Genomic DNA, 26,172 nt, shown 5'->3' with positions numbered 1-26,172 from the left:
GTATTGGAGTATAGCATTTTCTAAAGGAGAGTTTTGCAGCTACCCGGCATGATTCATTTTAACAGCAACATCTCTAATATAAAACATAAGGTAAATGTTTGTTTAGTTAGAATGCAATTACCTGGACTGGCAGATGGCCAGTATTCCAGCATTTATAAGTGCACCTACCTCATTCCTCCCAAATGTACTCATTTAGGAAGGAAAGCATTTTGATAGATATGGTGCCAATTTTTAATGAGAGCTACCTGCTGCTCGTGTTTACTCAATTTGTGTACCAGTGGTAGTGCAGGTAACCATCAGGCAATATAACATGGGCCCACAGTCCCTGCCTTACAGGTGGTTGTCTAGCAATACATGCTGTATGCAAAGGAGATCCTTCACCTTGAAGGATGTGAGTTTTTCCCCCAAAAAATGTATATCCCATCTTTCCACCATACTGGTTTCCAAGATGGTTCTGCCAAAGTGTTTCTTCTTTTGGTCCCCAAATGATGATGATTTATTAAATTTATGTACTGTCCTTTATCCAAGGATCCCAGGGCGGTTTGCAGATGGGGAATATACTTCTCTCCTAAAATCCAAAGGCAAGAGGTGTTTTCTGCCATCTAGATGTAAAAATGTACTTTGTCCGATTCCGAAAACAGCTTATTTTGATAATAAAATTTACCAAGCACCACGGCGTTCCATAGCCTCTCCAAAGGACAGTGTGAGGTCCCTCGTGTTCCTCGGTAACAGAGCACCTGATTTGCCTCCAGAAGGTTAGAAAATTAGGTTTGCAGAGATTGCCATAGAAATTAGGATGGGAGAGTTATCTGTCAGTGTATGGATATCTAGAATGATTAAAAGCAATACCTTGAATAGTGCCTATTTTCTTTTCTGGTTTCTTCCAGACTCTGTGTTTGTTTCTTCCAGCTTTTCTGTTTGTTTTTGTTTTTGCCCCCTGACTAGACCTTGATCCCATGAGACGTCTTGACCCTGAATTACAGCTCTTGGCCTCACATTAGGTTTGATTTATTCTCATAGATGCCTGCTCTGTTTCTGAAAACCTGGTGCTGCCGCTGACTCAGCTGACCTTTAACCAACCTTGTCTGCACCATTCATCTTGACATTACACATACATGCAGAGCTAAGGTGCGGACTCTGTACATAAATAGCAGAATTTCTTTCCATGTAAATTTGCTGATGTGAAATCAATGACAATTCACAACGTATTGCTGGATATCGATGAACAAAGTTTGGCTTACAGGTTTCAATAAAACAATATAAAGTAGCGCTCACGAAACCACATATTAGAATAGTAACAAAGAAATAGTACATAAAACACAACTTGATAACAGAAGCATCAAAATGAATCATATTCGCCACAGCAACAAAATGCTGATCTGAAATTAACCTGTCTTAACGGCCCTGTGAAAGGAACAGCGATTGAACCAGGAAATCTCCCCTATGGAGAGCAGTTCATTGTCTGGACACCATTACAAAAAATAGTGTACAAGGATTTAGGATTTAGAAGCCGATACCAGAGTTTCAGTCCCAATTCATGAGCTCCTTTACATGGTCCACCTCCTTGTATACTACTATGCCAGTGCTGTCATTTGCTTAATGTGAAGGCTCAATTGCACAGAAGCCCCATTTGATCTTATATCTTTCAAAAAAAGGGAAGGGGAAGAAAATTGGTGTGAACAAGACTTTGCTTGATCAGGTGTGTTGAGGCTTCAGCTCATACATTAGGTCATCTAGAACAATGGACAAAAGGTAAACACCTTCCTTCCATTACGTGAAAGATCAGGTAATGTAAGCTGAGGTTCCGTGTTTCTGTTATTCTGAAAATAAAATAAAAGTTAGAGCATTTATTTTCTAGCCCGGGATTCAGAAGTTTGGTGTTGGCTTTGTTTTCACTATCTTGAAATGTTGGGGCTGGCCAAGTACTGTTTTTCAGAATAAAGAATGTAATAATGATTTTTCTGGGATATGAACTTTTGTATTTGTAGGGTGTTTATGTGTGTGCACATATGTGCATTAGCAGTTTGCTTTGAATTCATCATGGGAAAGGAAAATAAGTGAAAGGGCCTTTTCAGTTGTGGCTCCTTGTTATGGAACACCCTCCCTAGTGAGGTCTACATGGCACCTTTGTTGACATATTTTCAGTCAGGTAGTGGCTGGGGAAACCCAGCCAGATGGGCGGGGGTACAAATAATATATTATTAATTAATAATATATTATTAATTAATTAATAATTTTTATTTATTAATAATAAATAAAATTAAATTTATTAATAATATATTATTAATTAATTAATAATTATTAATTAATTAAACTTACCCTTCCCCTTCATGGATCAATGCCTTGTCGTGGCGAAGGGGCTTGAATAACTCAGAGAAGCTATGAGCTATGCCATGCAGGGCCACCCAAGATGGACAGGTCATAGTGGAGAGTTTTGACTAAACGTGATCCACCTGGAGAAGGAACTGGCAAGCCACTCCAGTATCCCTGCCAAGAAAACTCCATGGACAAAGACAACAGGCATATAAAAGTTATGACGCTGGAAGATGAGCCCCTCAGGTCGGAAGGCGTCCAACATGCTACTGAGGAAGAGCGGAGGACAAGTACAAGTAGATTCAGAGCTGATGAAGCGGCTGGGCCAAAGCCGAAAGGACGCTCAGTTGCGGATATGCCTGGAAGCGAAAGGAAAGTCCGATGCTGTAAAGAAAAATATTGCATAGGAACCTGGAATGTAAGAACCATGAATAGAGGTAAGCTGGATGTGGTCAAAAATGAGATGACAAGAATAAATATCGACATCCTGGGCATCAGTGAACTAAAATGGAAGGGAATGGGTGAATTCAGTTCGGGTGACTATCATATCTACTACTGTGGGCAAGAATCCTGTAGAAGAAATGGAGTGGCCCTCATAGTCAACAAAAGAGTGGCAAAAGCTGTGATGGGATGCAATCTCAAAAATGACAGAATGATCTCGATACGAATCCAAGGCAGACCTTTTAACATCACAGTAATCCAAGTTTATGCACCAACTACCGGTGCTGAAGAAAGTGAAATTGACCAATTCTATGAAGACCTACAACACCTTCTAGAAATGACACCAAAGAAGGATGTTCTTCTCATTACAGGGGATTGGAATGCTAAAGTAGGGAATCAAGAGATAAAAGGAACAACTGGCAAGTTTGGCCTTGGAGTTCAAAATGAAGCAGGGCAAAGGCTAATAGAGTTCTGTCAAGAGAACAAGCTGGTCATCACAAACACTCTCTTCCAACAACACAAGAGACGACTCTACACATGGATATCACCAAATGGGCAGCATCGAAATCAGATTGATTATATTCTCTGCAGCCAAAGATGGAGAAGCTCTATACAGTCAGCAAAAACAAGACCTGGAGCTGACTGTAACTCAGATCATCAGCTTCTTATAGCAAAATTCCAGCTTAAACTGAAGAAAGTAGGAAAAACCACTGGGCCAGTAAGATACAATCTGAATCAAATCCCTTATGAATACACAGTGGAAGTGAGGAACAGGTTTAAGGATTTAGATTTGGTGGACAGAGTGCCTGAAGAACTATGGATGGAGGCTCGTAACATTATACAGGAGGCAGCAACGAAAACCATCCCAAGGAAAAGGAAATGCAAGAAAGCAAAATGGCTGTCCAACGAGGCCTTACAAATAGCGGAGGAGAGGAGGCAAGCAAAATGCAAGGGAGATAGGGAAAGATACAGGAAACTGAATGCAGATTTCCAAAAAACAGCAAGGAGAGACAAGAGGGTCTTCTTAAATGAGCAATGCAAAGAAATAGAGGAAAACAATAGAATGGGGAAAACCAGAGATCTGTTCAAGAAAATTGGAGATATGAAAGGAACATTTCGTACAAAGATTACCATAATCAAGGACAAAAGTGGTAAGGACCTAACAGAAGCAGAAGACATCAAGAAGAGGTGGCAAGAATACACAGAGGAATTATACCAGAAAGATATGGAGGTCTCGTACACCCCAGGTAGAGTGGTTGCTGACCTTGAGCCAGACATCTTGGAGAGTGAAGTCAAATGGGCCTTAGAAAGCACTGCTAATAACAAGGCCAGTGGAAGTGATGATATTCCAGCTGAACTATTTAAAATTTTAAAAGATGATGCTGTTAAGGTGCTACACCCAATATGCCAGCAAGTTTGGAAAACTCAGCAATGGCCAGAGGATTGGAGAAGATCAGTCTACATCCCAATTCCAAAGAAGGGCAGTGCCAAAGAATGCTCCAACTACCGCACAATTGCCCTCATTTCACACGCTAGCAAGGTTATGCTTAAAATTCTACAAGGCAGGCTTAGGCAGTATGTGGACCGAGAACTCCCAGAAGTGCAAGCTGGATTTCGAAGGGGCAGAGGAACCAGAGACCAAATAGCAAACATGCGCTGGATTATGGAGAAAGCTAGAGAGTTCCAGAAAAACGTCTACTTCTGCTTCATTGACTATGCAAAAGCCTTTGACTGTGTCGACCACAGCAAACTATGGCAAGTTCTTAAAGAAATGGGAGTGCCTGATCACCTCATCTGTCTCCTTAGAAATCTCTACGTGGGACAAGAAGCTACAGTTAGAACTGGATATGGAACAACTGATTGGTTCAAAATTGGGAAAGGAGTACGACAAGGTTGTATATTGTCTCCCTGCTTATTTAACTTATATGCAGAATTCATCATGCGAAAGGCTGGACTAGATGAATCCCAAGCTGGAATTAAGATTGCCGGAAGAAATATCAACAACCTCAGATATGCAGATGACACAACCTTGATGGCAGACAGTGAGGACGAATTAAAGAACCTTTTAATGAGGGTGAAAGAGGAGAGCGCAAAATATGGTCTGAAGCTCAACATCAAAAAAACCAAGATCATGGCCACTGGTCCCATCACCTCCTGGCAAATAGAAGGGGAAGAAATGGAGGCAGTGAGAGATTTTACTTTCTTGGGCTCCTTGATCACTGCAGATGGTGACAGCAGTCACGAAATTAAAAGACGCCTGCTTCTTGGGAGAAAAGCAATGACAAACCTAGACAGCATCTTAAAAAGCAGAGACATCACCTTGCCGACAAAGGTCCGTATAGTTAAAGCTATGGTTTTCCCAGTAGTGATGTATGGAAGTGAGAGCTGGACCATGAAGAAGGCTGATCGCCGAAGAATTGATGCTTTTGAATTATGGTGCTGGAGGAGACTCTTGAGAGTCCCATGGACTGCTAGAAGATCAAACCTATCCATTCTTAAGGAAATCAGCCCTGAGTGCTCCCTGGAAGGACAGATCGTGAAGCTGAGGCTCCAATACTTTGGCCACCTCATGAGAAGAGAAGAATCCTTGGAAAAGACCCTGATGTTGGGAAAGATTGAGGGCACTAGGAGAAGGGGACGACAGAGGACAAGATGGTTGGACAGTGTTCTCGAAGCTACGAACATGAATTTGACCAAACTGCGGGAGGCAGTGCAAGACAGGAGTGCCTGGCGTGCTATGGTCCATGGGGTCACGAAGAGTCGGACACGACTAAACGACTAAACAACAACAAACTTACCCTTTTTCCAGGCTTTTGGTGGACTATAATGTTGCTGTCTGTTCTTAGTGTCCTGCAGAAGTTTTCTTTTTCTGCTGCTATGGAAGATTGCCTTGTGTATTTTTTTATGACCTGCATGTGTTTTTGTGTCAATGTGTTTTTATTAAAATGTGTTTTTATTTCTGTTTGTAGCAAGTAACCGAAAACACTTATTATTAATAATAATGATTCCAATTCATGTTATATTTCCTTTGCAGTGCATAACTTAAAATTTAGGAGATTTGCCTGTATAGAAAAGGCAGACTTATGATTTTTATTCTGGGAAAGAATAAATGGTGGACTATAATGTTGCTGTCTGTTCTTAGTGTCCTGCAGAAGTTTTCTTTTTCTGCTGCTATGGAAGATTGCCTTGTGTATTTTTTTATGACCTGCATGTGTTTTTGTGTCAATGTGTTTTTATTAAAATGTGTTTTTATTTCTGTTTGTAGCAAGTAACCGAAAACACTTATTATTAATAATAATGATTCCAATTCATGTTATATTTCCTTTGCAGTGCATAACTTAAAATTTAGGAGATTTGCCTGTATAGAAAAGGCAGACTTATGATTTTTATTCTGGGAAAGAATGGTGTATTTATTTTCTTTTTAAAAAAAATATTCTTTTGATTTTTCAAAATAACATGGCATAGGAGCCCACATGCTCTAAACAAAGGATGATGGTGCAGATTTCAGGAATGCAGATCAATAGATAGATGGTAGATAGACACACACAAGCATGAACAAAAAAGCACTAGTTGTTTTCCTTACACCAACATTCTTAGTAAAAAAATAAATTACATATTCAGATTCTTTTTTAAAATCTTATTCTGTCCATCACATGAGTCACTTGTGTTTTATTTAACTCAACACTGCATGTAACCAGTTATTACCTGAGTCAGTGGAAACAAATGGATGTCTATTATTTTCTCTAAACATACAATGTTCTTCGTTTGCTTTCCTGCTACACTGGGGTCACATGCTGAAGATCTGATACAGTGCCTGTTTCTACACAACCTGTGTATAGTCTAGCAAAGTGTTATAACGAAAACAAGGGGGCTGAATTATCATTCTTGCATTCTTTGGCACGTGGCCTAAGCAAAGCTGTATTGGTTAATGAAGTTGCAGCAAGCCATACTGTATAATCCGTAAAAGACACACATGGATCTTAAAATAATTTACTTCCTCTGGCTTTGTTTTTTTGTAAGAATATACTTCAGCTTGAGGTTGCTTTGGATTTCAGCAGGTAACCAAAATTCTTTTCTTTGTCACCAGCATCCAACAACACCCCACCCCCAACATTAAAGTGGAGCTTTTTGGTTTTAACCTCTTTTTCTACTTACGAACTGAAACAAAGCTCAACGTTGCAATCCTTTGCACACTTTCTTGAGAGTAAGGCAGTTTAAAAGGCCCTGTTTACTCTGCATGCAGTGTGCTTCAACCACTGGTTTGAAAAGTGGTGTACACATTAAGTTAGCCACAGTCCTTATCTCACCGGTTCTCGCCCTACTCAGTGGTTATGTGGTCCCCAAGAAATGACAAATATGTTCCTTGAGGAAGGGGGGGACTTGCCCACTGCTGTTAGAATTTCATTCTGGATTTTTCTGTGGCAGGTTCAAAGCAATTGCTGGGGGAAAGAGGGATAAGTAAGGACTTCTCCGAGGACCTTACAGTGGAAAGCACATTTTATTTCTGCACTGTATAGTAATCTAGTCAGTTTCTCCAGAATAGATTTTGGATTTTGGATTGCTTCATGTATTTTCATTTTGTTCTTTGGCTGGGAGCCAATGCTTGTGTACAAAATAAAAGTACACAGTGCTATTCATGAATGATGTTTACAAGAGGAAATAATGACTTTTGTTTCCAAAAGGCATATAACATCCAATGCTGAGTCCAACTATTGGTTCTTTTAACCCAGTTCTGTGTACTGTGACCGGCAGTCTCTCTGAAGGCTCTCCAGCAGTTTCCTTGCTATTTCTGCTACATTGATTGACTGATTGATTGATTGATATTTCTATATTGCTTTTCATTCAAATGAATCCCAAAGTGGCTTACAAAAAATAATTAACATTAGTGTAACAAAACATCACAAATACAGCATAAATCATATAGAATAATTAGCAAATTGTCCGTAAAGCAATTACAAACCATGAATAAAACAATTACCATCTATGAAACACTATTAACAAAAAACCTATAAAAAAGCTAAACATCAGAATTACACCAAAAATCGTATTACTGTATAGGATTCACAAATTACTATATCATTCATGATCTTGAAAACAATAGTAACAACATTAAGAAAATAGCAACCAGGAAACTAAGCCCTGTTGAATTTGTACACATACTCTCCCTGCCGCCATAACTCATAATTGTTTCACGGGAGCAATTACTCTACATGTAAAGCACAAGCTCTGCTTGGTATGTAAGGTAAAGGGTAAAGGGACCCCTGACCATTAGGTCCAGTCGCAGATGACTCTGGGGTAGCGGCGCTCATCTTGCTTTATTGGCTGAGGGAGCCGGCGTACAGCTTCCGGGTCATGTGGCCAGCATGACAAAGCCGCTTCTGGCGAACCAGAGCAGCACACGGAAACGCCGTTTACCTTCCCGCCGGAGTGGTACCTATTTATCTACTTGCACTTTGATGTGCTTTCGAACTGCTAGGTTGGCAGGAGCAGGGACCGAGCAACGGGAGCTCACCCCATCGCGGGGATTCGAACCACCAACCTTCTGATCGGCAAGCCCTAGGCTCTGTGGTTTAGACCACAGCACCACCATGCTTGGCATGTAGAAGGTACTAAACTTCAACAAATAACATGAAAGCAGCATGTGAAAAAGGATGTCATTGACAGGCAACGATAAGAAGTTACAGTTACAAGGCAATCCTCTCTGTGTTTGGAGGTAAGTACCATTGTGTTGAACAGGCTTACTTCCAGGGAAATGTGTCCAGGATTATCATATTGATGTGGAAGCCTATATGTGTTTTCAGGAATTTAATGGGATTTACTCCCTGGTAATAATCCCTTTATCAGTTGTGTTGTGCATGCATGCTTAATAATTTCTTGAGAACACCATTTACAAACACAAAGTAGTCCATTGTAAAGGGATGTGACAATAGGTGATTGAGGCAATGGCAAAATGCCTTTCCATATGTGCTGAGTTTGTAAGCAGCATGAGATGGCCAGAGAACTATCCCTTTGGCCCACACTTCGTTACATTGAAAGGAAATTTAAAGGGGTGGTATATGAACAGCTGTTGAAATGGTTTCCTCCAGTATTAATTGCGAACTCAGTCAGCTCCAAGAAACTGGAAGATGTGGAGGTTGTGCAGGATTATTGCTTGTTTCCCTTTTTGAACATAAACTACTGGAGGCCATTGTTCACCCCCCTGCTGCTCTGCAGGACACAGGCCATAAATTACACGTGGGAACAAAGTGGTTGGCAGGAGTAGAAATGGACGCCTGGCTTTCCAATAGACTTCTCTGCCTTCAAGCAAACAAAAAGGACTATCTGGCTCAAACTAGCTCGGAGCACACATTCTGTTATGGAAAGCTTTTGGCGCCGCAAAGCAAGGGCATTTTTGCTGTGCCATACAAACCGTTAGTGGAGAAAATAAAATCTAGGCACAGATTTTAAAAAGCATCAATCTGGGCTCATTTGCAGATGTGAACAAACCTAATGTAGGAAGTAGGCTCATGAAATTGGCAAGCAGTGCCATGGCAGAGTAATCTAGTGGGAGTTGCTTGCACAAAACTACCCTCTTCCCATATGCTAAGCCTGTATTTTAGGATAGCCACATTTGCCAAAAAGGAGGAACAGCACCACCAAAAAAGAGGGCAAAAGAGAACATAGATTTGCATAGAATTTGCATATTATATGTATAGATGCTGATTTAGAAGAAATGTTGTCATTTAGATGGAAATACAACACATCTCACCATATTGGTGAAGATTTTTGACTAGTTGACTCTGTACCTCTGCTGTCAAGGTGCTAACTCTTGTTGAGTAACATCCATCTTCTTACTGGCCTTTATTTTTAAATTGAACTTGGACCAAGCAACCCTTCAAATGGGGGCAGATGTCCATCCTAGTATATCTACACTGCATATCTCAGGTGCTTCTTTGTGTTCGTGTTTTCTTATTTTCACCAACATGTATGAAGTTTTACATAGATATAAATCTAAACAAATTTGAAATAAAAAACATTCAAAATCTCAGTAATCAATAAAAATGGATGCCAGCTAGAAGCTACTGGACAAAATTTATTATGAAAACCATTGCATTCTTTATTTTCTAGGGAGTTATAAACAGTTATATGTTCTGGGCCTGGGGGGGGGGAATGAAGTCATATCTGGTATAATCATTATTAATGCATCCTTTTTAGCCACAGTAAAATTCTTAGGTACACTTAGGTCTTAAAAAGTGATATTTGGAAACAAAATCAAAATCCCAATCCTTTCCCCCCTCTCTTTTTGTAATTGCTATATATTGGAAACCAATAAAACCTCACACACACACACACACACACACACACACATACATTTTACATTTATTGAATTTATACCGCCCTATACCCAGAGGTCTCAGGGTGGTTCATAGAACAAAACTGTATGTAAAAAAACTATATGTAGTTTGTTTTTTTTAAAAAAAAGTGATATTTGGGTACCCTTTAAACCTGCTTGCATATAGGCAGTCCACTTGTCAATAAGCTGATGAATGCTAGATGAGTTCACTCTCAAGTATGACAAGTTCAGTACAAGAGAGACAAGCTAAGTGCAGACTGGACTTTGAATTTCTAATAACTAGAGTACATTTCTTCTTTAAGTTACTATTTGCCTGGAACATAATTTATACCGGGATTGGGATTTTTACACCATAATTTACAAATTCCAGATTTATCAAGATCATAATGCTGAGGAGGCTGTCCATGAATGGCACTTGCATGCTTTCCCTGCATATATAGTGGGAGGTAAATTTTAGGTTTGGGGGCAATTATTATTATTGCTTTATATGCGTCAGGTTCTTCCGCAGCTGTATTTAAAAAAAATTAAACATCCCAAAACATGGGCTATGTTATCACAGATATTTCACATTATGTTTACTTTTGCCTTGATAGGAACTCGCATCTGAACTTGCCTTAAACCTTCAAATGATTTCAAGGATAATACGGCCCCAACTCCTGTCCTAAGCCTAGGTCAATAGTAATTGAAGAAGTACAGAAATTCTGATTTATGCTGTCTGCATCAATTGTTCTCAGCTTGAGGGTAGCTTCAGATATGATGCGAAAATTAGGCTAGAGGATGCATGAGTAACTAACATTTCCTCTTTTGGGGGGGGTGGGGGCTCTTTTAGGTGTAAGGATTATGGCACATATCTACCTAAAGAAAAATATGTGGCTGTGTACACGCTAGCCAGGTTTGTAGCACCATTTATTTTAAGTTAATTTAATTTAATTTAATTTTTGCTTAGTCTGGAATTGCTCTTGTGCTCGTCCTCAGCATGTTGCTTTCAGTCTAGATTGATGTTAGATTGTGCCATCTACAAGGGTGGCTGTGGTTACTTGGTATGCATTTGAAACCTGCCCCTTGATTGGATGATCCATGCCTTTCCCTCGCTGCACATGTCCTGGGTGAATGAAGGTGGCGATCTTGGTATCCGCCCACCCACAACGTTGTTGCAGTCTGAACCCACATACATGTCCAAGCACTCATATACACACTACTGAGAGGTTTAGGATCTTTGGCTGGAGTTATGAAGTGTGCTTGTTATGAATTTGGTAACCCCTGACCTTATGCCAAAACAACTTCTCACAGCAAAGGAATAAAGAAAACTTGGCTTATTATATGAAATACAAGAGACATAATATATAAATGCTTCTTAAGACTGCACAACTACAATTTAAGCATGCAGCAACTCTACCTCCCCGTGATCTGAAGGGTGAAAGATTCCCTATTCTAAAAACCTACAGAAATGTGGGTGTGGCAATTTTGCCAGCAGGGCCCACGCTAAGAGCAATAAATGAGAAGGAAGAATATATCTGTCCTTAAAGTGAAGCAGGTGTGTGTGCTGTTACCTTGGAGCTAGGATTGTTAGCTAACTACTGGAAATGCTGGGGTACTTAGCTCAGGCCTCCAAGGGGGAAGGTAGAGGCTCTGAGATGAGCAATTGCTGCCTCCCCCCCCCCAATATTTCCTGCCCCGTTTCTCACCTTGCTCATCCTAGTGAGAAATGGCTAAAAACTGGCTATCCTGTTTGCTTCTCACTCTCTGTGTTTTGTTTAACAAAAGGGCAGAAGAAGTGTGATAGCGAGCAGTTAACTGAACCTGCCCATCTCTTTGTCTGCCTCTGGTACCACCATTAGCTTGAAGGTCTTGTCTGGAGTCTGAATTGCTATCAACTGGATTTGCATGTATGACCTTCTGAAGGTGTGAAGTATTTCCAGAAAGGAGTCCAGTACCAGGTTTGTACCAAGTCAGGATGGAGAACCGCGTGTCATGTTTAAGTTATGTCAATCTTATTCTTATGCCATGATCTACAGAGATAAACCATGTCGTAAGTTCAGATTCACACACTTCTGTTCACAGTGTCATTGGGCAGGTGTGGATAGACCCCCTGCACCACCAATGCAATGTTTTCAAATGGACACACTGTAGGGTAATGGGAACTCAATGCAATGCAATTAGCTTTTAATTTCAGAATGAAGCTAGTTTCTCAAGAAGCCTTTTCAGTGGCAAAGTCTAGATTTTGTGTGGACCACAATGGGGGGGAGGAGGTACTCAGTCTCCATTGATTCTAGATGGAGGTACCCACTACTGGAGCATGCTTATTTCACCATGGGTTTGATGTACCAATGTTCACTTTGGATTTTAGCCTCCACAGAGCACAAAGTAGAAATGATAGAAAAGTGCCCTTCCTCTCCCCTTGCTCACTTCTGTGAAATGTGCAAGCAGCTCCTAGCAGGACATTAAATAAAAATAATTATATGCTCTTATGTCTTATGACTAGATCGGGATTACTGACAAATCTACAGAGAAATGTAGTTCTTTGTTTTAACTCTTTACCTTGTGCTGTGAATTCACAAATAATACACACACACACACACACACACACACATACTGTACTTCTAAAACCTCCGTTATTCTGGATCTTTTAAATAGACTTTTGGTCTTTGAGGGCAGCTTCTCCCCTCCTTGCTAAGCATGAAGAATTGCGGACAATTCCCAGCACAACTGCTCCAGTAAGGCTTCCCTGTGACGAATAAAAGACATTTGGAGCCTCCACTAATTGCTGCTGGTAACTGCTTACTCATAAGTAGTAGCCTTCTCTCCTCCCCTTTTTGCCTAGTCACTTTTGTTTCAAGATGGGTGTGACTTTTGATTCCGCTCCCCACCCTCTTGTGTCACTCCTTCAGTTACTTTGAATTGGAATAAAAACTGCAGCAAACTTCCGACGCTGCCTCTCTGTGCAGACTTAACAAGACCTGGGACCTTCCCCCCCCCTCCTTTTGCTTCCCGCCCCTCCTTTGTGCAGGCAGGGAGAGAGGAGCTCCTTGACTTTTACACATTAACTCGAAGAGAGGAAACAATGGCCAAGGTCTGGTTGGGTGCAGCTGTTGGATTTTACTTGTTGCAGCTTTCCTTAGCCCGGATAGGTAAGTGGCTTATGAATGAAATCCCTTATACTAGCCGATGAGCGTATGAGATACTTCGGAGAGCAAAAACTTCCTCCGGCTTACCAGCTGCTGGGATTGCTGCCTGGACTGTTCAACTTCATTGACATTTTCCCGCGTTTCCCGCGTGACAAAGACACTGAAAGGGAACCTGTGAAATTTTTATTGCAAGAGGGATGCATGGGTGTGTTTTGTGTGGAGGCAGGATAGAGAAGTACTGTATAGAAGGTTCTTTTAGCTTGAAACACTGAGGTTTAAAGCTAACAATGTTTGCTGGACAGAGAAATGAGTTTCTGCACATCTGGTCCATATTCAGCCTTGCAAACCGCAGTTATGTATTTATTTTTGATCCGTTCCTTCTGTGAAGTAGACATCGGAGGGGGGGGGGAGAGGAAACCTAGCTGTATTCTTGTGGCAGGAGAAGCAAGCGGTTGCATGCTTGCAAGATGCAGAAGCCATAACGACTTCTCCATGCTAGGAATGAAATTTGGAGAGTTTTAAGGGCAGAAAGTGAAAAGTGCTCGCTGGCTTTCAGAACTTTTAATTTGAGCATGACTAGTGATGAGGTTTAGAAGCAAACTTTAAGCCAGTCTGGCAGGAATGGGCAGCTCATTTCCCTCCTTGCCCCCCAGCTAGCTTTCCGAAGTCTGCCTGTGACTAATAAAACCAAATGCTTGTTTGGCAATGAAAGTGCTCATGCATTTAAGAAAATCACATGCCCCGAATGACAAAATAAGTCTTTAAAAGTTTGATGTGATACAGAACCACAAGTATTTGCAAAGAAATAACTGTGCCTTCAACAGAGACCCATTGTAATAGAAATTGCCTTGAGCTGTTTTGAAGGGAATCTATTATCCATTCCCCACCCCCCTCACCCCAGATCGTTGGAAGCTTACAAAATACTTTTTTATATATACGGTATATAAAAAGAGGCATTGGCTCCTTAGTGTTTTTAATACTTATTTGAGCATAAAGAAGTACATTGGATAATAGGTTGCTCTACCGATTCCTAAATGGGTGTGTCAGAGTGCACGGTTCTAACCACGTTTTGGAATTTCCAGATTTTTTTTTTGCAGCAGTGCTTTCAGAAATACTGTACTACTTCGGTGATCAGGGTTTTACTTTAAAAACACACACACACAAACCATCAGGTTACCAGGTACCCAAGTACTGTACAGTACGCACTTTTCAAACATAAGGAGGTGTTCTTGGTATGTGAGAGATATATGAGGTGTGGCTAACATTTTGGATTAGATATAACATGTGTACGTACATATGTACACTTTAGAATGGTTATGTTTCTTATTTAGTTATTCCTTGCTCAGCTAATATTCCTTTTTATGAACTGCCAAACCTTCTATAAATAAGCGCAGCCTGCAATTACTCCGGGTTGTGCTGCATTTAAAGAGAGAAAAAGAGAGAGAAGGATCTCCCCTTCCCGGATAATCTAATCCTCTGTGTGGTTAGGAAAAAACATGTCAAGCCACATGTGTGTCTTGCAGGAGAGTTTCATTAAGGGTTTAGCAAGGGATTAGATTATGGCTACATCATATTTTGGTTGGTATGCGGTACATTCCAGGCAAGCTTTATAGTGACAAATGGCTTTGCAACTGCACTTGGTTCCCTCCACCAGCACCACCCTGAGCTGGAGACAGGCAATCGTTGTTGTTTTTTCAGTGCGAAGATTTTTTAGGAGCAGAAGCAATGGGGGTGTTGGGGAGGCAGACAATGCATGGGATGTAAAGTCTCAAACTATTTTCAGCTCTCTTCAAAAAAGAAAGAACTGTATCTTTCGGTCTTGGTATATCTGAATACAGACAATTCTTCAGGAATTCTCTTTAGCGTTTCTGTCGCTTTTCTGACAGTTCGTGTAGTGGGATATCGGAGTCTAGTCCACAGCAGGAGCTTGCTTGCTCAGCTATAAAGCCTTGTGGATGTCCTGGCCCACTACTGTCTCTTACTAGTTTAACCTGTAGCTTGCCAGATTCTTCTTGGATAATGCCATATATATGCTGCCATTAGATTTGTGAAACAGGAGCAGGATTAAGATGTGACAAATAAGTTATAAAATACTTTACAGTCTTTGTTACCTTGCACCGATTCAGACCATTTGTCCAGCTAGGTTAGTACTGAGTGACAATGTTGTCAAGGCTTGGAAAGCTTTGACTCCCCCCCCCCTTAAAATAGCTATATTGTACAGTTATTTCCATTTTGCTGAGGCCAAGTGGAGACTTGGTCACTGAGCAGCCATCCTGATTTGTCTGAAAGGAGATTAGCTGACACTTGCTGTGTAATGAGCATTCCTTCCAATTTGTTTGCAGAGAAGTTAGATGATTGCTGCATCAAAACAAATGTTATCCCACCTTTTCCGGGGCATTTCCCGATCACTTTCCTTATTGCATAAGGTCCAGTCTTTTGGGAGAACAGGTTTGTTGTGCAAGGGACTATCCTTTTAACAACCTGAGTTTGTCTGTATGTGATTGAAATAATGACAGTCTTTAAGTACCCTAAGAAACAGCAGATTGCACAAAGCCACCCATTCAAGTAATTTAAACCCAGATATCCCAGTTCCCAGCTGCCAAAGGCTACAGATCCAAATTGCCTCTCATTCCTATAGTACCTTCAGCCTGGGGCAATTGACTCTTCAGTAGTGCAATCTATTTAATCTAGAACCTTTCTGATGCTCAGTTTATATGCTGCCTGCAGTTGCCTGGCAGTTGCTGCTGCATGGATCCTCAACCACTACTCCTGAAAACATTTGATGGAACCAAATCTGTGTCGGCAGAGCTACGGTAGTGGCACATCATTGCTTCCCATATCAATGTTTCTGTACCATGAGGCATGGATAGGAACCATGTGCTGGCCTTGGCTTCTTGAATTCCTTCCTTCAAATGTTAGGCGCAGCATGGGCGTGGTTGAGCCTCTATTGGCAGTGTATAGGTGGGGCTTTATGCCTCTCCCTTGTAATGAAAGTGAAAACCAGCCTCATTTATTTGGGTGTTTCCAGATATCTCCAGGGTTTGGTAATAGAAGACCTGGGAGTGCCAAGAAATAGCAAGGGACATATAGAAAGGCGAAGTCCTTATGCTGAAGAGACAGTCTAAGTCTGGTGAGGTGATGAAACCAGAAACATTACCTATAGAAGAGAATGGGATTCTGTCTACTGTTCTTAAAGAGGCTTCTGTTTTTCTGCCTTATGAACAAGATGACTGCCAAGCTGTATTTTATACAGTATGCCCCTTATTCACACTTGTAGTGAATGTAATATCCATTCTTTATGCTGGTTTTCATCTGCTGTTATTTTGGCCATTTCACGAACAGACTAAGGTAATTAGGTGTATTACCGGTAAGTGATATGCCTGAGCTGGAACTTCACAAAACCACACCTTGTCAGGTCTGTTTCCCTTTGGATTATCATGTGTCCATTTCTGGGCCCAGGGTTTGATCTTTAAAGTCTTTATTGGTTTGGGACCAAAGTTCCTGGAAGATTGCCTTCGTCCACATGTATGTACCCTGACCTTAAGAGCTTCTTCCCAGTTCCTTCCTTTGGTGCACCCACCAGGTGAGGTCTACTGAGACAAGGGCCATCTCAGTGGTGGGAGCCAGGATATGGAATACCTTTGTCACAGAGAAAGCCCAGTGCCTACATTGATGCCATTTTGGTGCCAAGCAAAAACATTATTGTTTTCCTAGGGTTTTAAATCATTTTCTGCTGCTCTAGAGAAGTGGACACAGAGCAATGGATTCAAGCTACAAGAAAGAAGATTCCACCTAAACATTAGGAAGAACTTCCTGACAGTAAGAGCTGTTTGACAGTGGAATTTGCTGCCAAGGAGTGTGGTGGAGTCTCCTTCTTTGGAGGTCTTTAAGCAGAGGCTTGACAGCCATCTGTCAGGAATGCTTTGATGGTGTTTCCTGCTTGGCAGGGGGTTGGACTGGATGCCCTTGTGGTCTCTTCCAATTCTATGATTCTATGCCTCTTGTTATTATACTGCTTTTATATGCTTTATTGTTGCCCTGCCTTCTTGTGCATTTTAATTTTTTTCTTGCCGTAAGCTGCCCAGAATCATAGAATTGAAGATGGTTACAACACAGTCCCAAGCACTGCTGGAGTGGGTTTAGTCATGCCAGCCACATGACCCGGAAAGCTGTCTGTGGACAAACGCAGGCTCATTTGGCCTGAACCAAGCTGAGCATTGCACCCCATAGCTGTCTTTGACTGGACTTAACCATCCAGGGGTCCCTTACCTTTTACACAAAAGTTATGGTTAAATAAATTTACAATCGCAAACCAACTAAAACAAAAACAAAAACAAACACCCTTATGCCTCATTTGAAAATTAAAGGGTCCCTTCCCCCCATTTCTGGCTGTATCATGTGGGTGATCATAATATCACAAAAGTTAAAAACACTGGAACTAAAAACAAAAACTTTAAAAATTAAAGCCTGAAATATTTCAAAGCCTTTCTTTGTTAATATTACCCCGCCTTTTTGTTGTAATGACAAAATGGTTGCAGTTCAGCAAATAAATCACAACACAGAAAGAATCTGCTTTTGTTAGGAAACAATACCTTTCAGGTTGAGCCTGCTGTCTGCTATTAAATAACAAGCATCAGCAAAATTGGTAAAACTGGAGGGATGGGAAGGACAGATGGATCTTAATGAGAAAAAGTTTATGAAACGTTTGATAATTTTACTTCTATTAAGACCTCTCCAGTGTGTTCATCTTTCTTCCTTAGGCATTTTGATTGTCCACAGGATACATCCAGTGAGCCGAAATCTAGGTGCAGAATGCTACAAAGAGTTAATGTGAATTGGTTTATGCATTGTCATAACTGAATTCAAATACTTCTCTGAGGTATAATTTCATAAGGAGAGCAATTATCGAATCATGTGGCTTGTTCCCTGTTCCACCCCTTTTCTCTCTTAAACTGGCTACAAAGTTTTCAGAAGGAAAATATGGCTCATGGCTCTCTTTTTCTGTTTTATATTTTCTAAATATAACCTCTCAGAAACAAGTGGTGCAGCCTTGAAATTTAAAAGAGTCTTTTAACATTTAACCTGCAAATGCAAAAGCCACCCAGTCTTCTGAACATTCAACTACTCAAGAGCAAGACACAAATGTGTGGTATAAACAGTTTAAACTTAAGTTTAACAACACTTGCTCTAAATATATGTTGTGGTTTGAATGTTTCCTGCAGAGGATGGCCAAAACAATGATTTTTTTCCCCAAAAGCCATGAAAGCAGTTACCTTACAGTGTACACAATCACAACTTTTTTTCTTCTCATTCAGCAGTTACAATTACAATGCCTACAATTCAAAATAGAATGGTGTTCCAGTTTATTCTAGTTCCAACCTGGTCCACATTGTTTGCATGAGTCCAACAAGGGCAGAACACAAAGTGTGGGGCTGGATTCACAGATTAGTAAGTGGTACCCCGCAAGACAAACACTTTTGCGATTTTTTGGACGACTCACAAAACGAAGCCGTCTATGGTCGTGCTTCGCAAGACGAAGCAGCCTCGCGATGGGAAGGGAAGCCGCTGCTGCTGCTTACCTTTAGGACTCTGCCGGTGATGTCCACGGCCGCCACTTCTGCCTCCTGCAGCGGCGCGGCACTCATGGCGGCCTCCGCAGCTCCGGCCTTGCCCTCCTCGGTGACCTCTGGGCGGGCTGGCGGTATCCGGCAGGAGTAGCAGCGGGGCTTGCCAGGCGGCCCTTGGTGGGAACAGCGGCAGCGCCTGAAGGAGCGGAGGATGCGGCAGGAGGAGACCCCTGGCCCTCCTCCTGCTTCCCCCTCCCCAGAGCCTTGAAGACTTCCGGCCGTGGCGGGTGAGTCAGCGCCTTTTTTGTGTGTGCTTCTCCCCCCCCCCCATAGGAATGCATGAATTAAATTTCAATGCATTCCTATGGGAAACCGCGCTTCACAAGACGAAATTATTGCAACATGAAACGACTCGTGGAATGAATTAATTTCATCTTGCGTGGTACCACTGTAGTATTTTTTTAGTATTTTCCTGAGAAGCTTTATATTTATTGAGTTATTTTAAATATTTATGTTCCACTTTTTAGGGCAATGTTCTAACGAGGTGGCTTTTCACCAATAGATAAAAATAATGACAGTAAAAATAGAAAATGTAAATTAATGGAAACTAGACACCAACCAAAAACAACACAAATCCAGAATGACAGAGTTCCAGTCATGGAGACTAAAGCATAAGGCTCCAGAGAGACTTCATTATTAGTAAAAATTAATCAGAGAAGTCTAAGGAAAACAAATGAGTCATTAGAGCTGATTGAAAAGCAAACAAAAGGGGTCTGTCAATGATGGGGGGGGGGAGTTCTAAAGATTCAAAGCCACCACTGGAAAGACTCTGTCTTAGTTGTTGTCAACCTGTTTTTTTCCTGGCAGACCAAGAAACAATCTCTGAGGCAAATGATCCTAAGGTTCAATATGGGTGTGGGCAGGGTACAGGAATGTGTGGCAGCATCTGAGCTCCAGGGGTTTCTAGATGAGTCAGATTATCTAGATCAGGGGTGGCCAACTCCCAAGAGACTGCGATCTACTTACAGAGTTAAAAACTGGCAGTGATCTACCCCCTTTTTGGGGATTCAGGTCAAAGTTGTTGAGCTTTTTTGGGGAGGAGGAAGGCCCTTTTTTAAGGCATTCAGATCAAAATTGTTGTTGAGCTTTTTTAAGGGAGACAGAGAGCGCCATTTTGGGGGGGTACAGGGCAAAAAATTTGAGCTTTTTTAAGGGGAGCCAAAGTTGTTGAGCTTCTTTGGGGGGAGCCAGTGATCTACCATTGATCTACCACAGGCATCCAGTGATCTACTGGTAGATCATGATCTACCTGTTGGACGTGCCTGATCTAGATCCATTCCAGTTTGGTTCCGGGCCTGATTATGGGATAGATCTGGTTTTGATCACCTCGGTAGATGACTTCTGCCAGCAATTGGATAGGGAGAGTTGTCCCAGTTGGTTCTGTGGGACCTTTCAGCAGCTTTTTATACTATTGACCATGGTATCCTTCTGGGCTCCCTTGCTGTGGAGGCCCTCAGGATTTTATTTTGGCCTCCGTGCTGTTTAACATTTACGTGAAACAGCTGGAGTTTGGGAGTTTGATGTCACCAGCATGCTGGTCGCACTTAGCTCTTTACCAACAAATAGCAGCAGGTCCAGAAGGCCGTCCAAGATGTGTACCTGATTCATCAAGGGCAGTGCAACTCTATCCAGAACAGGTTGCAAACCTCCATCCAGATGGGAACTTTCTATGCAAAGCAGTACTCTCCACCCCCTTGTATTTCAGCTTATTTGCCTTCATCCAACCACAGTCAGAGTTTAGTGCTGCAGCTGGAGCCATGATACATCTTTGGGGTCCACACAACAATGCACACAGTGGATTTTGAATATGGGGTAAAATGAACTTAGTGAATATGGGGTAAAATGGCAGATGCAAATCTGTGTAAACAAATGTAACGTGGTGCATGTTTTGAGGGGCCTTGTGATTTCACATACACCCTCATGCGGTCTGATCTGTCGGTGACTGACTAGGAACAAGAACATGGGATAGGATCGGACAAATCACTTGAAAATAAAGGCTATCATAGGCTGCTAGGGTTGCCATACACCTGGAATTTCCCAGACATGCCCAGAATACTGCATTCGGAAGCAGTGTCTGGGCGGAAATCAGTAAAATGTCCGGGAAAATCCCATGTGTATGGCAACCCATGTCAGTAGTGTCGTTTTTGCATATTTCTCTTAAAAATAGATCAAAACCATCAATTTTTGTTGCGATTTTCACTGTTTGAAATATGGCGACCCTATTGGCTACTATCCATGATAGCTATGTTCTGCCCCCATGGTCAGTTGCAGTGTGCTTCTGAATATTAGTTGCTGAAAACTGCAGGAGGAGAGAGTGTTTTTGTGCATTCATCCTGTTGGTGGGTTTCCCACAGGCATCTGGGTGGCCACTGTGAGAACCAGATGCTGGGCTGTTTTTATCCATTGCAGTTTATAATACACCATAAAGCTTATGAATTTGTTGAATGTTAGGTTGGACAAGGTGACCCTCATGGTCCCTTCCAACTCTACAATTCTGTGATGCTATTAGCAGTGGAGTCAAGCACACATAGTGTTGCATGCATGTACTAGCATTTTTTTTAGACATAGCGAAGTGTTTTCAGTTTATGAAATTCATATATCAAGCAGTCTTGACATTCCCTTAACCAACATCCTGCCCTTCAGAGTTCTAAGATAACTTTTCTAATTTCAGTCACCCATTGTGGGATTTCAGTTGAAACCACCCAACTTTTTCTTAGTGTGGTTGCATGATAAATCTCAAGTAAACTTTCACTGGGCTATAAAAACATGTTGAATAATATATATTTGACAGTTGATGCTGCGGATAGAATCCCGTTTGGAAAGAGGAGAATGCCAAATCTGACAGCTTGTCAGTTCCCTGATCTTCAAACCACAAGCAGTCTCTCTAGTAGTGTTGCATCCATTGTAACATTGCATCATCAGTAGCTGATGGCTGCGATTTTCCTGCTCCTGGCTTTTGCTGACCCCACCCACAGCATGAAGGGAGTGTTTGGGTGTGAATTAAATAATGTAGACATTCCAGCACATTTTAATAATTCCATTTAATGAATGTGCAGTTTTACACAACTCTCTTTTGCTTCTTAAGCCTTTATTGGTACACACAATGTGGACAAATATCCACATGAACATTTCCCTCAAGTAAAATGAGATTTTTTTTTATTAAAAAAAAATCTATTAATGGCACAAGTAATTATGCTTGTGACCTTGATTTTTTTTTTTGGGGGGGAGGTTAAGTTCATGATTCAATTTTCCCCACGGAAATATGCTTAAAAGTGCTGAACAATGACTGGCTCATGTCATGCTCACTCTGGGAAACTTCAATAATTATATACAAGCTTGAAACAAAAAAACACAAGTGGTGATACGCAAGACCTAACAAGACATGAATGATCTAGTTGAGATTCCTGCATTGCAGGGCGTGGACTAGATGACCCTCAGGGTCCCTTCCAACCCGACAGTTGTATGATTGTATGATCCTGTATTTGTCTACTCAGAAGGAAGGCCCAATAAAACTGGGTTTTATTCCCAGTTAAGACTATAGGCTAAAGTATAAGGCTAAGAGTATAGGCTTAAGAGTGTAGGCTAAAGTGATAGCACTGTCCAAATAAATTGACTTCGTAGTATCTATACTATCCATAAATAAGTAACTGTCAAAACTCCATAAGGATTTAAACTCACACAAAAGATGCACCAAAACTCTTTTGAGCTTGCAGAAAATAATGATCAGGCATGCTGTGCTAAGAAGCCTGCCTTGTTTGCTAGGAATGGTGCCATTCTCAAGTGATTCCCACGCTGGCACTTAATTTGGAGAAGGGTATGGAAAGGAAATGGTTGATTCTGGCATTAACAAACTCCCCAAGAAGGAAAACGGTATTCAGTATACTTACTGCTGCATGTCATGGCATTGTTTCGAAGATGCTTTGATTTGGGGGAACCGCTGTGCAAGGCATTGCCAAAAGGAAGTGAGTACTTGATGCCGATTTTCACTTTGTGGGTTTTTTGTTTGTTTGCTTGCTTCTGGGTGTGGGCCTAAGCAATCCGATGTAGCATGCATGGGCAAATATCCTAAGTGTTACAACTTCATTTTTCATGCCTCAACTTCCCATACTGAAATGTGTGTTACTTCCAGGTGCCTGGAAAACTTTTCTGTATGATTTAGAAAACGCCAACTTGACTGGGCAGGGATTTTTTATTTATTTTTAAGGATGGCTAAACCCAGAGCTGTCAATCAGGCTTAGTCTCTAACTTCTGCATCTGTAGGCACAGATGTGCTGGTGCTAGGAGGACCATCGACAGTACCGTGAGCTACAGAATGGATAGAATCTTTGACACTGAATGAATAATTGTGAAAGTAGTTAACTCAACAGTGAGCCAGTGGCATTTTTTTCCAAAATACAATTAAAACACTTAGCTAAATAAAAACAAAAACAGAAAGAGGAAAAGAAAATGCAGATAACTGTCACAGATAGCTCTTAACCCTTGTCTCACACAAAAAGAGGCGGACGCTCTCAGATTTCACGTGGGAGCTTTTCAATAGATATATATTTTCAGTAGGGGCACCTTCTACCACAGAAGCCTACCAGAACCTTGTGATCTTCATCAGAAGTCCTTGACTGGGCAACACTACGGTTTGGGATTAGGTGGTTAGTGACTGGAAGGCTAGTTAGTGACCTCCTCACTTGTGCATTTGGAATATCCTCACCAGAGAAGCTCACCTTCCCCCTAGTTTAATGAATTTCTGGCACCTGGTGATAACTTTAATTTTGAGGCATTTTAGCATCTTGGTTGACGTATGGCAACCCTACAGATTAGGCAGTCGAGTTTCCCATGGAATGGGGAAATTGCAGGTCCGCACACCTGGAATGCAGTGGATGAGCCCTACCCTAGAAAAACCTTCATGATCAAGGTTTCTCCCCTGCCAGATAACCCTACTAAAGGCTGTCACCCTAAAATATAAGAATTTTGCACCAGCAGCAAGAAGCCTGCTGCACTGCACTTAAATGTTCTGCTAACAGAATCTGTGATGCTGCATGGGAATTATCAAGAACCAGAAGTTCTCAAAAGTTAAGAAGAAAATTCAAACCATCAGTTTCGGGGATCTGGAGTCTGCAATGCTCAGCAACAGATAAATCGTGTGAGACGTCCACTTTTCTGTTTCAGCTCTGAATGAAGAGTTTGCTCAGATCAATGGCAAACTCCTAAATCATATCACCGCCACAATAATCAAATGCCACCCATGTGTGTGGACTGTCTCACCAAGAGATTTGTCTGTATCAATGGTACAGCTTTTATTGTCACCTTGAAAAAGTCATTCTCCTAAATCAGAGGGAAGTCAGGAAGCGCCGTGAAACTAAGATCTGGTTTTTGCCGACAGCAAGCTCCAGCCCTGACGTAAGGATAGCTGCTGCCAAACAGCTTTTAACTTGCACAATCTTTTAGGATCCTTAGAGGACCCTTTGCTAGTTAAATAGCTGTAACAGAAGAATTGCAGGTCTGACTCCTTGTGTATCCAGTCTTAAACACATTCTTTCATTCTTTCAAACATATTTTTGAGAATGGTGAAGTTACAATACAGCTTATTTGGAAAGCAGTGTTAACATGTTTCATACTCCATCCTTTGGTAGGGAATATGGAATGGGGTTAAAGCAGTATTATCAGCATTAAATATTTGATCACAACTGGTTGGAGTGTGATTAAGATGGCAACGATCCTTGGAGTCAACTTCTGTGGTACTTTGATCTCTCTTTTCCAGGCAGTTGTAGATTTATCTGGTGGTTTTGAAAGTGGTTTATGTTGTAAATCACACTGAGATCTGCAGATGAATGGCAGTATACAAATTCAGTAAATGAAATAAAAATAAAATAAGAATCTAACTAAATGTTATGTAAACTTGTGTATTGAAACCCATGCCCCCCCCCATTTCAATGTAGTTTTTAATAAACACATTTTTGGGTCAGGAAGCTTCTTTAGTGACAAATTGATTCAGAGTGTGTGCACATCATACTATTCCAATCATATTTTTTCTCTCATTAATTCTGGACACTGTCTTTCCCCCTGTACAGTGGTACCTCTGGTTATGAACAGAATCCATTCCGGAGGTCCGTTCGTAACTGGAAACCGCTCGTAACCTGAGGTGCCATTAGCGAAAGTGTACCTTCCGCTGCACGCACACCTCCGGTGTGCGATTTCCACTTGCATCCCGGGGCAAAGTTTGCAACCGGGAGTGGCTACTTCCGAGTTACCGGAGCTCGTAACCCGCAGCATGTGCAACCAGAGGCATTCACAACCAGAGGTACCGCAAACTACAGTGCCCAGAATTCATTAAGTGAAAAGATATGCTTTGAATGTGCATTAAAGGTATAGTGCATGCCCAGCCTCAAAGTGGAGAACTAACCAGGCAAAGGTATGCTACATCCCTTCCCTGTCCCTTATTTTCTTCCTCAAACTGCTCTTCCTAGGAGTCAATGAATCTGTCGGTTCTGGCGCCTTGCAGTTTCTCATGTTTCCAATTTTCAGTTCAGTTCACCCCAATTTCAAATATGTTCATGTATAATGAAAATGAAAAGGCTTGTATGAAAATTTGTATATTTTCATATGCATTTCTCCCCATATAGGCATTTTTGCATGCAATTTTGCCAAGTATGTGCAACTTTGCAGGCAATTCCTCCCCTAACGCAGTGTAGCTTCACCCCCTGCAACAGCCCAGTAGGCAAGCTGAATCACAAGATAGTTTTCATTCAAGAAAGTGCTAATGCAAATTAGGGTCTAACTAAATAAAGAACACTAGGGTCACACCAGCAGCCAAACCTTTGTTTCACTGACATATAAAAGAGATGAAAGATATAATGCTTTATGCTGAATCATATTCCAGGGTCTCTTCCATCTCTGGCATGCAATGCACACTCCTCTGCCAAGATTCATCCGTAGAGATAGGGGCACACATAAACAAGCAATGCAAATCAGAATTGTGGGTGTTTCTTTTTCTGGCGCCTCCAGCACAATACAGAAGCCTATGAAACTCAAAGAAACACCTCTATGCCTGCAGCATAATCTGTGGCAGTGAGTAGGCTGTGGTTCTGTTTATATTAACTGCATTCCATCTGACTCAATATATAGTGAAAAGTAGCCTATAGTTTGAACCGCTAAAGCATTAATTTTGAGCTTTCCAAGTGAATATCTGGGAGACACACATGCATATAAAATGTCCCAACAAAGGAAATACGCAGTATAAGATTAAATCAGGAGGAAAAACTAGGATGAAGGTGTTACTGGACTGAGGAGATTTCTGAAGTAAGGATATTGAATGAGAACATAGAAATTGAGGGAAACGCCA

The 26,172-nt window shown here is 41.3% G+C and overlaps 1 protein-coding gene across 13 annotated transcripts in view; it reads left to right on the top strand.

Moving 5' to 3' along the window:
• Positions 1-12,686: 12,686 nt before the first annotated feature.
• Positions 12,687-26,172, top strand: part of CD44 (CD44 molecule (Indian blood group)) — a 73,018-nt gene continuing 59,532 nt past the window's right edge. For 5 of the 13 annotated variants that reach the window (XM_035116355.2, XM_035116364.2, XM_060274856.1 and 2 more), the window contains exon 1: positions 12,929-13,215. In XM_035116355.2, the coding sequence (XP_034972246.2) occupies positions 13,149-13,215 (67 nt within the window). In that variant the 5' untranslated portion in view covers positions 12,929-13,148. Of the gene's footprint in view, positions 13,216-26,172 lie in introns of all 13 variants that reach the window. The other 8 variants (XM_060274846.1, XM_060274841.1, XM_060274844.1 and 5 more) reach the window with 7 other exon arrangements.

The sequence above is a fragment of the Zootoca vivipara genome, chromosome 1, assembly GCF_963506605.1.
Source record: "Zootoca vivipara chromosome 1, rZooViv1.1, whole genome shotgun sequence".
Classification (NCBI taxonomy): Eukaryota; Metazoa; Chordata; class Lepidosauria; order Squamata; family Lacertidae; genus Zootoca; species Zootoca vivipara.
This window is presented reverse-complemented; position numbering and strand designations above follow the sequence as displayed.